General features: G+C 34.8%; 1 protein-coding gene across 4 annotated transcripts in view; it reads left to right on the top strand.

Annotated features, from left to right (window-relative positions):
- KIFAP3 (kinesin associated protein 3) overlaps positions 1-15,476 on the top strand; it is a 191,090-nt gene that overhangs the window by 54,748 nt on the left and 120,866 nt on the right. For all 4 annotated transcript variants that reach the window (XM_047704339.1, XM_047704340.1, XM_047704342.1 and 1 more), the window contains 3 exons: positions 5,151-5,250; positions 6,542-6,666; positions 8,674-8,772. In XM_047704339.1, coding sequence (XP_047560295.1) covers positions 5,151-5,250; positions 6,542-6,666; positions 8,674-8,772 — 324 coding nt within the window. The remainder of the gene's footprint in view (positions 1-5,150; positions 5,251-6,541; positions 6,667-8,673; positions 8,773-15,476) is intronic.

Genomic DNA, 15,476 nt, shown 5'->3' with positions numbered 1-15,476 from the left:
TACATAAATAGTTTAGTATATAAATTTATATCGTTTATATCCTTTTTCTTTTATGTGCTTAGAAATAGTTTTTCTCAATTTGTTGTATCTTTTTTATATCATGTATTTTTCCATCTGTTTACTTTCACCCTATTTGTGCCTTTGAATCTAAAATGTTTGTATTGTAGAAAGTATATAGTTGGATCATACTTTTTTAAAAAATTCTGCCAGTCTCTCCCTTTTGATTAGAGTGTTTTGTCTATTTACCATTAATGTAATTATTCATAAAGCTTGTAATTTAACACTTTGTATTTGTTTTCTATATCTTTTATCATTTTTGTTTCTATAACCCCTTATTACTGCCTTCTTTTATGTAAAATGGGCATTTTTTAGTATATCATTTTAATCCTTTTGCTGTTCTTTTATTATGTTTTCCTGAATTCTTTTCTGAGTGTTTGCCCTAGAATTACAGTTACCATCTTAAATTAAAATAATGTAGTTCAAATTAATAGTAATTTAACTTGAATAGTATGTAAAAACTTTGCTCCGGTATACCTGTATCCCCTCTCCACTCCTTTGTACTATTGTAGTAATACAAGGTACATCATTACGCATTATTTGCCTATCAGCACAGTAATATAATTATTAATGTATGAGTTTTTTAATCAGATAGAAGAGTACAGTCAGAAATATGTTTATACTGTCTTTTTATTTATATAGTTATCTTTACCAGTGCTCTTTATTTCTTTGTGTGGATTTAAGTTCTTCTCTGATATTTTTTCATGTAAGCCTGAAGGATTCCCTTTAGTATTTCTCATAGGGAAGGTTTAATATCAGCAAATTATTTAAATTTTTGTTTACCTAGGAATAGGAATGACTTAATTTTTCCTTGGTGTTTGAATGGTAGTTTTGCTGGATGTAGAATTCTTGTTTGACTGTCTTTTTCTTTTAGTACTTTGACTATACCACCCCATTGTCTTCATGTCTCCATGGTTTCTGATATGAAATTTGCTGTTAATCTTATTAAGGATCCTGTGTAACTATTGAGCTGCTTTCTTCTTGTTGCTTTCAACATTTTCTTTGCCTTTGGCTTTTACCGGTTTGTCTTGTTTGGAGTTCATGGAACTCCTTGGATCTGCAGATTCATGTTTTTCATCAATCTTGGGAAATTTTGAGCATTATTTTGTTAAATATTCATTTAGCTCCTTTCTCTAATTTCCTTTTGGGACTCCATGTTAGTATGATTGTTTGGTGCCCTGTATGTCCTTGAGGCTCTATTTATTTTTCATTATTTTTTCTTTCAGTTTCTTAGACTGGATAATCTTAATTGGCCTGCCTTTTAATTTGTCAATTCTTTCTTTTTCTAGTTCACATCTGCTGTTAATACCTTCTGACAAACTTTTCATTTCAGATGTTGTACTTTATAACTCCAGAATTTTCATTTGGTTCATATTTTGTGATTTGTATCTCCTTATTGATATTTGTTTGATGAGACATCATTCTCCTACCTTCCCATACTTTTCTTTAAATCTTTCGATAACCTTCTTTAGTTCATTGAATATATTTACAATAGCTAGTTTAAAGTCTTTGTCTCATAAATTCAACATCCAAGCTTCCTCATGGACAATTCCTATTGACTCCAGTGTTTACTGAGTACAGGACATAGCATCCTGTTTTCTCACATGTCTTTTAGTTTTTATTGTTGTTGAAATACTTTGGGGGCACTCCCTCTAGAGCTTGTTATATTTGCTGTTGGTTTAATGAGTGTCTTGGGTTAATTCTGAAAAGTCTGTATTCTTTGTGCTGTCACTGGAGCTTTCTAGCTCAGTTAGTTTAGTGTTAACTAATGATTAGATAGAGGTTTTTTATTTATTTATTTATTTATTTATTTATATTTTTATTTATTTATTTGACAGGCAGAGATCACAAGTAGGCAGAGAGGCAGGCAGAAAGAGAAGAGGAAGCAGGCTCCCTGAGGAGCAGAGAACCCAATGTGGGGCTCGATCCCAGGATCCTGGGATTATGACCTGAGCCGAAGGCAGAGGCTTTAACCCACTGAGCCACCCGGGCACCCCTGGATAGAGGTTTTTTAAATGCCTGGCCCTAAGTGTCCCAACCTCTGCTGAGGGGCTGTGTCTATGTGTCTGTTGGAGCATGTCTTCAGTATTTAAGCAGATAGTTTATAAGACCTTAGCCTTTACCTTTTTTAAAACTTTTTTTTACTTATTTAGTTAATCTCTATACCCAGAGTGGGGCTCGAACTCATGACCCTGAGATCAAGAGTCTCATGCTGTACTGATGGAACCTGCTGGGAACTCCCAAGCCCTTCACGTTTAATTCCTGCTTGTCCATTGCCTCAGGGTTGGCCAGAGATGAGAGAGTAGGTCTTTCTTAGGTCTTTCCCAGGTATCAGCACATTCCTGCACATGTATATGGCCTTCTAGTTCCCCAGGAATTTATTGGAGCTTTTCAAAGACCTTGTAAATATCTCATTCCCCAGGTTTTTCCTTTTAAGGTGTTTTGGTCAGACTCTTGTTAACCCCAACTGGCAAGGCTACCACATGCAGTTACAATGTTGCCATCAGTGGTTTTCCACAAATGCCCTGGGTATAAACCTGTATAAAGCAATTTCTGAGTCAGGTGGAATAAATGCAAACCCTGAGAATGGAGCTTTCCAGCAAATATCCAGATAGGTCACATAGTGACAGCTTACTGGAGTAGGGGTTTTCAGGAGTGCCAAATTGTTCTGCCTCTTCCAGTTGCTGCTATGGTGCTCTTTTTCACAGATATTAAAATTGCAGTCCTGTTGGTTTTCAAGGCTTCCACAAAGTTACACAGAGGGGATAAAATTAGGGCAAGTTGAAACAGAGTTTTTACTGCTCTTACTAAGGTTCAGCCATATTTCTTAACTGTTGCAAAATGTAGTTAATTTCCAGGGTTCTAAAAAAGTTAATGGCACTTTTTACCAGTGTTTTAATTCACTTGTGGAAGAGTGGATTTTTGGAGGTCTTTACCATTGTTTAAGAAATGCTTGGTTCTGGAATTCATTTTTGTTGAAAGTAAGAGGTAGAGGTATACGTTTTTTGCATGTTCAATGGCCAGTTATTCCAACCTACTTAGTGAATAACTCCTTCTTCCTCCAAAGATTTGAAATGCCTTTTCTGTTAAATGCCTGGCATTCTGTTATGCAATAGATACTTCTTGAAAGCTTATTCTGTGCCATGTACTATTCTGATACTTTCATAGGTATGTTTTAATGCTTTCTTTTCTTTTCTATTTATCTATTTGATAATGTGCATGTGATGTTTTGTTTTGTATTTTGAATAGAGTTTTAGAATAGGTAGGAGAAGCGTTCCAATTTATTGATTTTTTAAAAATAGGTGTTACTGGTCTTGTACATTTTTTGAATATATTATTTTGAGATTTTTGAGATCACTTTATCATATGCTCTAAAAATTATAGTGGAATTTTAATTATAATTAAAGGGAAGGCAGAACACCTTTACCTGTCTCTCTAGATTGCTTGCTCCATCAGACCCCCTTTATGAAGTTCTAATGCAGTTTCTGCTTATAGGAGATGCTGTCAAGTGGTGAACTGCCAGTTCCCTGGATGTATTAGCTCCCCACTCTGGAGAGCTTTCAGCACCGTGGACAGCACCCCCTGCTGTCCATTCTACATGCTCAGTTCCCACTTGTTGCTCTTGGCTCCAGTGTTCTGGACCTGTTACCCTGGGGAGGAGTGGGGGGCGGTGTGTAAGGGAAAGGCGGGTTATTCTTTGGTCCTTGGCCAATTTTGGCCTGTGACTGGCCCTGCCCCACCACCGCTGTGAGAATCTCTCCCCAGAGCTGGTTCCTTTGCATCTCTCAGTTCAAGACCTCAGTGATAGTGGGTGAGGAGTGCCAGGAGCACACAAGAGTCCTACTATTTCAGGCTTCACTGCATCTCTCCTTTGCCTTCCCTTCTAGTCATTTGGCAACTTCTACCTTACTTTTCAATCATAATATAAAATACATATTTATTTTTAAAAATCCCCATATAAATGGACCCACACAGTTCAAGCCAGTGTGCTCAAGGGCCAACTGTATATTCTAAGAAATACTGTTTCCCCTGGATTATAGTGGTGAAATAGTAATGCTGGATAAATAGAGTTAACTAGATTTTTTTATTAAGTAAAACTTTGTGGAGCCTTTACATGTTAATGTATATTGCCTATCTATTTACTTCACTTCAGAAGATTTGTTCAGATCATATGGTATACCAGTACTCTGCATTGTGAGTATAAATAACATGAAATTATAGGATGTTTTCTAGTTTGAAAAATGCCTCACGAAGTAGATTAATGATACTTGTTTCATAATCTGAATGGCCACAGAGCACAAATAAGTTGAACACTTTCATTACCATAACAAATACCAATAACTCAGTCCATGAAGTGCAGTAGATTCTGAGTACCTATTATAGAAAGTTGAATTATGATCTCTATATAACACACAGATATTTCCTTTAATGCTTTAATATTTTAAGATTTGGTAAGCCATATAACAATTCTAATTTGAAACCAGTCTCATTGCTTTATGTTTACTTAGTATATGGTAATTCTCATTAATCAGTTCACTAAGTTTTTCCCCTTCTAAAGATAAAAATCTAGCAGAGATGTTTATTCTACCCTGAAGCTAATTTTGTGGAAAAGATTTGTTTTATTTATGTCTGTTGGCATTAATTTAACATAATACTAAAATAGATTTATTTTTGTGTGTATAAGCTTTAGCTGGTTATTAATTTGCTTCAGTGGAGCTAGTGTTAGCCTGCTAAATTGTTCATTTTTTTTTTAGGCTCATTCTAGTTTTTTCCTTCTTCACAAACACATTAAATCAGATGTAAAAAAACAAACAAAAAATGTCACTGCAGTAGCAAGATTACAAGTGGAAATACAAACAAGAAAGAAATGGTCTTTTTGTTATTTTGTCACTATGATTTAGATAAAGTTTCTAAGTAAAAGTTGCATTTCAGCTTTAAAAACAGCTTTCTGTGTTGGAAAGAAGCATCCTCCTTTTTTGTCTCAGTTCTATCTTAGCTTTGTTATTTATTAATAAGTAGACATTTAAAACCAATCACCCTTTATACCTCAGGCAAGGCGATTGATCATTTTTGCATGTTCCTTTTTTCTTTAGAAACTGCTCTTGGTGCATTAGCAAGAGTCCTAAGAGAAGACTGGAAACAAAGTGTTGAGTTAGCTACAAATATAATTTACATCTTTTTTTGCTTTTCCAGGTAAGTATAAAAATAAGGAAATAAATGTAGAAGTCTATCTGTGTTTCACTCTGTCAGTGGTTTGGATTGTGGATTATGGGTTTGCTCGGTCTTCCTGTGTGTCTGCCCATACCCTGCCTCTGAACTCTTACTCTCTTTCCCTTTCTCTGCCCTCTCCATTGTTCTGTCCTTCATTCATTCTATACTGACCCATGCATGTACATGGATATACACAGAATAGGATAGGAAATTGGTTTAGAATTTAAGAGTAGGGACTCTGGAAATAGACTGAATTTGAATCCAAGTACTGCTGTTTACTGCATGTGTGTTCTTGATTACATAATTCTGTGCCTCAATTTCCTCGTCTGTAAACTGTATAGTAATAGTAATACTATTTTTGGATACTTTTTAGAGTAAAGCATGACCCAGAGTAAGTGCCAGTATATATAGGTATATGTGTGTATATATATTTCTATATGTGTATATATGTATGTATACATGTATATATAACTTATGTATCCATATATGCTGTTTATTTATGTATATTCTCTAGAAAGATGTTTATTGAGACATTGTGAAAAGTTTCTAGCCAATCTCCAGAGAATTGCCTCTATTCTAAAAATGTGCCAGCATTAACAGATAGGTATTTATTGAATAAATACATGTATGAATGAATTGTGTAGGAAACATATGTAAAAACCTAATTACTAATATTTTACTGGCTTACTCTCTGGTAATCTATTTTATTGAATATTAGTATTGTTGCATTATTATTTTACAGTAGTCTGAAATGTTGAGAGTATCTGCATAGTTAAAATGGTGGTTGACTACAAAAAATGCATTTTATTTCATTTCTAACTTAAAAATAATTTTATTTCAGGTAAGGGTAATATATATAAAGTAATCTTATTTTTTTTTTTTTTTTTTAAAGATTTTATTTATTTGTCAGAGAGAGAGAGAGGGAGAGAGAGAGAGCAAGCACAGGCAGACAGAATGGCAAGCAGAGGCAGAGGGAGAAGCAGGCTCCCTGATGAGCAAGGAGCCCGATGTGGGACTCGATCCCAGGACGCTGGGATCATGACCTGAGCCGAAGGCAGCTGCTTAACCAACTGAGCCACCCAGGCGTCCCATAAAGTAATCTTATAATTTCAGGTCTTCATAGTATACCATGGATGTATTCATTTATTGAAATATATATATCACATTTATGTTCTACATTAATTGTACCAATATTCAAGTGTTTATCCAAAATAACTTTCCTGAATGTAAAAAACATTGCTTTAAATACATAACTAAAATCTCTTCTTTAAAGCTTTTCTCAGTTTCATGGACTTATCACTCACTATAAAATTGGAGCTCTGTGTATGAATATCATTGATCATGAATTAAAAAGACATGAGCTGTGGCAAGAAGAACTCTCTAAGAAGAAGAAGGCTGATATCCTTTTAAAGTGGCATTTCACCCCAGTATTGTTGCTGTGAGCTTTGGATGGGTGGGATAGTTTGGGGTTTTCTTGCCGTTTACATTATTTGGAAAAATAAAAGAGTGTTGAAGGTTAAGATGAAGAGTGAGACTATCAGAATGAATATAGTTTGATGTATGTTTTTTATCTCTTTGGTTAGTTGATAAGATAGAAGGAGCAGATAATAGTGGTCCTAGGTAATTGAACTGGTGAGTGGCTATATCATTATGTCCCCTAAGGTCCTTTGGTTAGCCGAAGTCTGACTCACCACTGTTGTTTATTAATTCTGTCTTTGTCATAAGGTGACTTTGATTGGAATGGGTATGAATTTGATGAACAGAGTTTTAAATTCTATTTTGCTAATAAGTAAGTGCAAAAATTCTTAATACATATACATTTGAGAGGCCTGCAGAATGATGGAACCAAAGAAAAGAATCTTAAAAAATGATCTATTTTAACCTATCCTTCAATCAGGAATCTTTTCTGCAGCTTCCCTTACAATTTGGTTATTTACTCTCTTCTTTGACAATATCACTGCTTATCGATTTAGTTCATTCTCTGGTTTGATATCCTATTTATTACTAATGTTATTTGCTTTAGTGTACTAAAATCCATTTGTCAATAACTTCTGTCCCTTGAATCTGATCTTGTATGCTAGAGCAATATAGACTTAAGGGGAGTCTCTTAAACATCACGTTTTTTGTATTTGAACATATTCATCATACTGCTTCTACAGTTTAATTTTTCTAGATCAAAGGCCCTTGCTTTTTCATAAGGCTTATTCAGCAACCATACTGGTAATTTTCCTTTGAACCCCATATTTATTGATCTCTTTTAAAAAGTAAAAATAGTATTCCTGTTGTGCAGAGTATCATATGTTTCTTGCCTCTCCATCGTGGAATCCTCATGGTAATCTAAAAGTGTACCCTAACACTCACACAACTTTGACCTTTCTTAGTTAGGATCTTTCCAGGTATAGAAATTTTCTATTTGTGCTGTGAGCTTTGGACATTCTAGATTGGTGTTGAATTAAACTCTGTGGACAGTTCAATAATCCTGGAGACTTTAGATCATTTCTGGAGTCACAAGTCTACTAAATATACCCAAAGTTCATTAAATAGGTGGGGTATGGAGAAAACTACTAATGGAACTTTTAGCAATCATTAATTTATATTTTGTGATTGTTCAGTGACAGGAACTGATATTTCAGGACACACCGTGTTCCTACGAGTGTCAGCTGCCATTGACTGTAAGAGGCATCGTTATTCATGAGTCACTAAGAATGGAAAATGCTTCAATGAAATTATGACGTATCATGGATTATAGGACATACTGAATTGCAGGAGATTCCTTGTGTTTTGACACAAGCAGCAGTCAACAAGGAGGAAGTTTTTAAGTGCTTGGGGATCCTGAAGTCACACTGAAATAATTGATTATTTTTACAGGTGTCCAGGGGATTATTTGGGGCCATAAGATATAATTTTAAATTTTTGTTGACCTCTAACTTCGGGATATTTGTCTTTTGCTATCAAGTCTTTAAGAGGGTATGAAAGAACTTTAGATCTAATCAACATTCTTTGAATATTCTGGGCATATGTCTGAGGTGGAATTTAGGATTCTTATTAACTACATCACTCTGTAACGCAGTAATCCTTTCGGTTCATGGGTCCACTTGTTAATATGTTGAAAGAAACTTGTATGCATTTGTAAGATATTTGCATAAAATTTCTGGGGATTCAGGTATTTGGTAACAACCCAAACATGTGTTCACCCAAGGTCTCCAAGCATATCTTTGAGCCCTTGGTTAAGAAGGTCTAACAATTGTTGTGCAAAGATGAATATTTGAGTTTTAAATGATTGGTTGGAGAAAATAGCTAAATAATACTGCACATGAACTACAATAGTACTATTCTTCATGGTATTTTTCAGTAGATTTTCTTTGCTTCAGTGAGTATAGATGATCCTTAACTTAAGTTGCTTACTTGATGAAGACCCTGAAAACCAAACCTTGAGAAAAGATTATGAAAAAACCTTTAAAAAGTACCAGGGGCTTGTGGTAAAACAGGAACAACTCTTACGAGGTATGATTTCCTAAGCAATGAGAGACACAACAAAGTGCTTACACTACATTAATTTTGTTCAATTTTTTTTCAGATCAGTAAAACTAGTATCAGAATAATTGAAAAGTCTCTAAATTTTAATATGCTGTAAATTCTTTTGTTTTTAGCTTGTGTAATAATGTTTTAAGTTTCATTCTGCTATTTTTCCACAAAAAGGCCCTAATCAGCTCTTAAATGTGTATATACTTGTAATTTATTTACTCAGAAAGGATTGTTTTTAAAGATTTTATTTATTTATTTAACAGAGAGATACACAGCCAGAGAAGGAACACAAGCAGGGAGGAGTGGGAGAGGGAGAACCAGGCTTCCCGCTGAGCAGGGAGCCTGATGCGAGGCTTGATCCCAAGACTTTGGGATCATGACCTGAGCCGAAGGCAGCCTCTTAATGACTGAGCTACCCAGGCACCCCTCAGAAAGGACTTTTTAATCCAGTGTTTGTCCTTTTCAATAATGACAATCTGATCCCTTGAACACTAATATTAACTAATTTTAGTTGTAATAGTACTAGTATCTTATTTAATTTGTTTTCCTAGAAATCTCTAAAAGATTTTTCAAAAACTTCTCTTGATTAATAAAAGTTTCTTTCTTCTTTCTGAGGTTTATTGAGAGCTCAACAATTCAGTAGTATGGTTTCACAATCATTGTAGGAGATGCAAAGTCTTATGAACATTAGTGAGAATAATGTGGGGATTTTAAGTGTGCCTTCGACTCCTGCTTTGTAGTTGACTATTGATTTTTTTCTAGTTTTGTTGAGGTGTAATTGACATATAACACTGTGTTAGGTGAAGACACACAGTGTGATGAGCTGGTGCACACATATATTGCAGAAATGTTTACCACAGTAAGGTTAGTTAAAATGTCCTTCACCTCACATAATTACCATTTTGTTATTGTTATGGTGAGAAATTTTAGTATCTATTCTCATAGCAACATTCAAATATACAGTACAGTTTTGTTAACTGTAGTTACCATGGTTTACATTAGATCCCTGGAACGTACTCGTTTTATGTCTGGAGGTTTGTACCTGTTGACTAAGATCTTCCCCTTTCCCCCACAACCCAGCATCAGTCTACTCTGTTTTTAGGAGTACCGTATTTTCAGATCCCACATATTAAGTGAGAATATACAATATTTGTCTTCCTCTGTCTGATTTCACTTAAAATAATTCCCTCAAGGTCCATCTGTGTTGTCACAAATGGCAGAATATCCTCCTTTTTTTTAATGAATAATATTTCACGGTGTGTGTATGTGTGTGTGTGTATACCACATCTTTATCTGTTCGTCCATCAATGGACAGTTAAGCTGCTTCATGTCTCAGTTATTGTGAATAATGCCTCGCTGAACATAGGAATGCAGATAGCTCTTTGAGATCATCATTTCATTTCCTTTTACCCAGACATAGTGTTGCTGGATCATATCATAGTTTTATTTTTAAATTTTTGAGAAACCTCCATACTCTTTTCCATAGTGGCTCCACCAATTTACATTCCTACCAAGAGTGCAGTTTAAATTTCCCGCCAATTTACATTCTTTTTACTCCACATCCTTGCCAGCATTTATCTCTTATCTTTTTAATAATAGCCATTCTGCTTTATGAGGTATGAGGTGATCTGTCATTGTGGTATTGATTTGATTTGCATTTCCCTGATGATTAGTGATGTTGAGCACCTTTGTACTTATCTATTGGTGATTTGTACATCTTCTTTGGGGAAAATGTATTCAGATCCTTTGTCAATTTTTTTTTAAAGATTTTTATTTATTTATTTGATAGAGATCACAAGTAGGCAGAGAGGCAGGCAGAGAGAGAGAGGAAGGGAAGCAGGGTCCCCGCTGAGCAGAGAGTCCGATGCGGGGCTCGATCCCAGGACTCTGGGATCATGACCTGAGTCGAAGGCAGAGGCCTTAACCCACTGAGCCACCCAGGCCGCCCCCCTTTGTCCATTTTTAAATTAGATTTTTTATTTTGCTTTTTTTTTTTTTTTTTTGCTATTGAGTTTGAGTTTCTTACACCTTTTAGGTATTAACCCCATATCAGATACATGATTTACAGGTATTTTCTCCGATTCTGTAGGTTGCCTTTTCATTTTGTTGATTGTTTTTTGCTGTACAAAAGCTTTTTTAATTTGATGTAGTCTCACGTGTTGATAACTGCTTTTGTTGGTTGTGCTTTTGGTGTCGTTTCCAAAAAAATCATTGCCAAAACTGATGTCAAGGAACTTTTTTCCTCTATTTTCTTCTAGGAATTTTACATTTTCAAGTCCTTAATTCTAAGGATTATTTTATTTCAGTCCTTTTTCTTTTTTCCTTTGTAAGTCCAGTTCATCTTTGTGAGTGGTATTAGGGGTCCAAATTCATTTTTTTGTATTTGAGTATTCAGTTGTCCCAGCATCCCCCCGCGCTTTTTTTTTTTTTTTTTTTTTTTTTTAAAGAAACTGTCCTTTCTCCTGTTGAGTATCCTTGGCTCTCTTGTCAAATATTAGTTGACCTTTATATGTGGATTTATTTTGAGCTCTTAGTTGTTTCATTGTTCTATTATGTCTGTTTTTATGCGAACACCATACTGTTTGATTACCACAGTTTTGTAATATATTCTAAAAACAAAGTATAAGGCATCAGATTTATACTTCTTCAAGGCTGCTTTGGCTGTTTTGATTCATTTTTTTGTTTCATGTGAATTTTTGTATTTTTTTTTCTATTTCTGTGAAAAATTGGAATTCTGTGGAAAATTGACATTGGAGATTTTTTTTGACATTGGAATTTTGACAGAGGACATGGCTCTATAGATGTCTTTGGGTAGTATGGACATTTTAATAATAACTCATCCCATCCTTGAGCCCAGGATATCTTTACATTTATTTGTGTCTTCAGAGTTCTTTCATTAGTGTCTTAACAGTTTTCGGTGTATAGATCCTCCACTTCTTTGGTGAAATTTATTCCTAGGCATATTATTGTTTTCGATGCTATAATAAATGAGATTGTTTTATTTCCTTTTATAGTTGTTAGTGTATGGGAGGAGTACAACTGATTTTTTGTATTGATTTTTTTATCATAAAATTTTACCAAATTCATTTATTCTGAATATGGATAAGGAAGATGTGGTCCATATTCTAATAGTGTTTTAGTAGTCTTAAGGATATAAGATTATGTCTTCAGTAAATGGAGACATTTTCATGTCTTCCTTTCCAATTTTGTATGCCTTTATTTCTTTTTCTTGTCTAAATTCTCTGGCTAGTTCTTCCAGTATTATATTGAATAAAGGTGTCCAGAGTGAGCATTTCTTGCCTTGCTGCTAATCTTAAAGTAAAAGCTTTCATTTTTTCACTGTTAAGTATGATATTCTTAGTAAAATTTTCAATTTAACTACTTTCTGTCCCTAGGAGTTTAATATGAAAAGATGTTGAATTTTGTCAAATGCTTTTTCTTCATCTACTGAGATGATCATATGATTTTTGTCTTTTATTCTACTAATGTGATGTGTCATATTTTTCTGTTTGTGTATGCTGAACCATCTGTGCATCCCAGGGATAAATCCTTCTTTGTTGTGCTATGTGATACTTTTAATGTGCTATGCGTTCAATTTGCTAGTATTTTATTGAGAATTTTTATATCTCTTCATCAACAATACTGGTCTGTAGTTTTTTGTTTTATATTTTTCCTTGTAGTATCCTTATCTAACTTTTTGTATCAGGGTAACTCTTCAACTTTTTGGAAGAGTTTGAGAAGGATTGGCATTTAATTCTTCTTTAAGTGTTTGGTAGGAGTAGTCTGTGAAGCCATCTGGTCCTAGGCTTTTCTTTTTGCAAGGTTTGTGCTTATTGATTCAATCTGCTGACTCATTATTGGTCTGTTCAGATTTTCTTCATGATTCAGTCTTGATAGGTTGTATGTATCTAGAAATTTATCCTTTTTTCTAGGATATCCACTTGGCTTGTAATTATTTATCTTAGTCTCTTAAGATCCATTGTATTTCTGTTGTATTCATTGTAATGTCTCCTCTTTCATTTGTAATTTCATTTCAATCCTTTTTCTTTTTTCCTTTGTAAGTCCATTAAAAGTTTGTTAACTTTATCTTTTTAAAAACCCCAACTCTTAGTTTTGCTGAATCTTTTCTGAAGTTTTTCTCTTCTCTAATTCATTTATTTCTGCTTTGATCATTGTTATTTCCTTCATTCAACTACTTTGGGCTTCATTTGTTCTTTTTCTAGTTCTTCCAGGTGTAAAGTTCGGTTGTTTGAGATTTTTCTTTTTTTGTTTTCTTTTTTCTTCATGTTAGTATTTATGGCTATACACATCCCTCTTCGTACTGCTTTTGCTGTGTACTTTAAGTTTTGGTATGTTGTGTTTGGTTTTGTTAGTTTCAAGGTCATTTTTAATTTTTTTATTTATTTTATTATTATTATTATTATTTTTAACATATAATATATTTGTCCCAGGGGTACAGGTCTGTGAATCATCAAGCTTACACATTTCACAGCACTCACCATAGCACATACCCTTCCCAATGTTCATCACCCAGCCACCCTATTCCTACCCCTCCCACCCCCCAGCAACTCTCAGTTTGTTTCCTGAGATTAAGAGTCTCTTATGGTTTGTCCCTCTCCTGATCCCATCTTGTTTCATTTTTTTCCTTCCCTACCCCCCAGGCCCCCCACCCTGCCTCTCAAATTCCTCATATCAGATAGATCATATAATTGTTTTTCTCTGATTGACTTATTTTGCTCAGCATAAAACCCTCTGGTTCTATCCACATCCTTGCAAATGGCAAGATTTCATTTCTTTTGATGGCTGCATAGTATTCCATTGTATATATATACCACATCTTCTTTATCCATTTATCTGTTGATGGACATCTATGTTCTATCCATAGTTTGGAAAATGTGGACATTGCTGCTATAGACATTCAGGTGCATGTGCCCCTTCAGAACACAAAAATTTGTATCTTTAGGGTAAATACCCAGTAGTGCGATTGCTGGGTTGTAGGGTAGCTCTATTTTCAACTTTTTCAGGAACCTCCATACTGTTTTCCAGAGTGACTGTACCAGTTTGCATTCCCACTGACAGTGTAGGAGGGTTCCCCTTTCTCTGCATCCTCACCAGCATCTGTCATTTCCTGACTTGTTAACTTTAGCCATTCTGACTGGTGTGAGGTGGTATCTCATTGTGGTTTTGATTTGTATTTCCCTGATGCTGAGTGATGTGGAGCACTTTTTCATGTGTCTGTTGGCCATCTGGATGTCTTCCTTGCAGAAATGTCATTTCATGTCCTCTGCCCATTTCTTGATTGGATTCTTTGTTCTTTGGGTGTTGAGTTTGATAAGTTCTTTATAGATTTTGGCTACTAGCCCCTTATCTGATATGTCATTTGTGAATATTTCTCCCATTCTGTCACTTGTCTTTTGGTTCTGTTGACTGTTTCCTTTGCTGTGCAAAAGCTTTTGATCTTGATGAAGTCCCAATATTTCATTTTTGCCCTTGCTTCCCTTGCCTTTGGCAATGTTTCTAGGAAGAAGTTGTGTGTGGCTGAGGTGGAAGAGGTTGCTGCCTGTGTTCTCTTCACAGATTTTCATAGATTCCTTTCTCACATTGAGGTCCTTCATCCATTTGGAGTCTATTTTTGTGTGTGTTGTAAGGAAATGGTCCAGTTTCATTTTTTTTGCATGTGGCTCTCCAATTTTCCCAACACCATTTGTTGAAGAGACTTTTTTCCCTAGACATTTTTTTCCTGCTTTGTCGAAGATGAGTTGACCATAGAGTTGAGGGTCTATTTCTGTACTCTCTCTTCTGTTCCATTGATCTATGTGTCTGTTTTTGTGCCAGTGCCATAATTGATAATTACAGCTTTGTAATAGAGCTTGAATTGTCTGGAATTGTGATGCCACCAACTTTGGCTTTCTTTTTCAACATTCCTCTGACTCTTTGGGATCTTTTCTGGTTCCATATAAATTTTAGGATTATTTGTTCCATTTCTTTGAAAAAAGTTAATGGTATTTTGATAGGGATTGCATTAAATGTGTAGATTGCTTAAGGTAGCATAGACATTTCCACAGTATTTGTTCTTCCAATCCATGAGCATGGAACGTTTTTCCATTTTTTTGTGTCTTCCTCAGTTTCTTTCATGAGTACTTTATAGTTTTCTGAGTACAGATTCTTTGCCTGTTTGGTTAGGTTTATTCCTAGGTATCTTATGGTTTGGGGTATAATTGTAAATGAGATCAACTCCTTAATTTCTCTTTCTTCAGTCTTGCTGTTGGTGTATAGAAATGCAGCTGATTTCTGTGCATTGATTTTATATCCTGACACTTTACTGAATTCCTATATGAGTTCTAGCAGTTTTGGAGTGGAATCTTTTGGGTTTTCCATGATATATCATGTTTTTATTTTCATTTTTAATCTGTTCAAAATGTCTTTCATCTTTTATTTCTTCTTTGTCCCATAGGTTATTTAGAAAGGAGTTATTTTTTTTCTGAATATTTGGGGATTTCTCAGTAATGTAATCCCATTACTGTTAGAGAAAATACTTCTCATTCAAATTCCAGTTACCATACAGCATAATATTAGTGTCAGGTGTACAATATAGTGATTCCACAATTCCATATTCTCCTGGTACTCATCACACAAAGTGCACTCCTTAATCCTTATCACCTATTTAACCCATCCTCCCATTT

Source organism: Lutra lutra, chromosome 15 (assembly GCF_902655055.1).
Source record: "Lutra lutra chromosome 15, mLutLut1.2, whole genome shotgun sequence".
NCBI lineage: Eukaryota > Metazoa > Chordata > Mammalia > Carnivora > Mustelidae > Lutra > Lutra lutra.
This window is presented reverse-complemented; position numbering and strand designations above follow the sequence as displayed.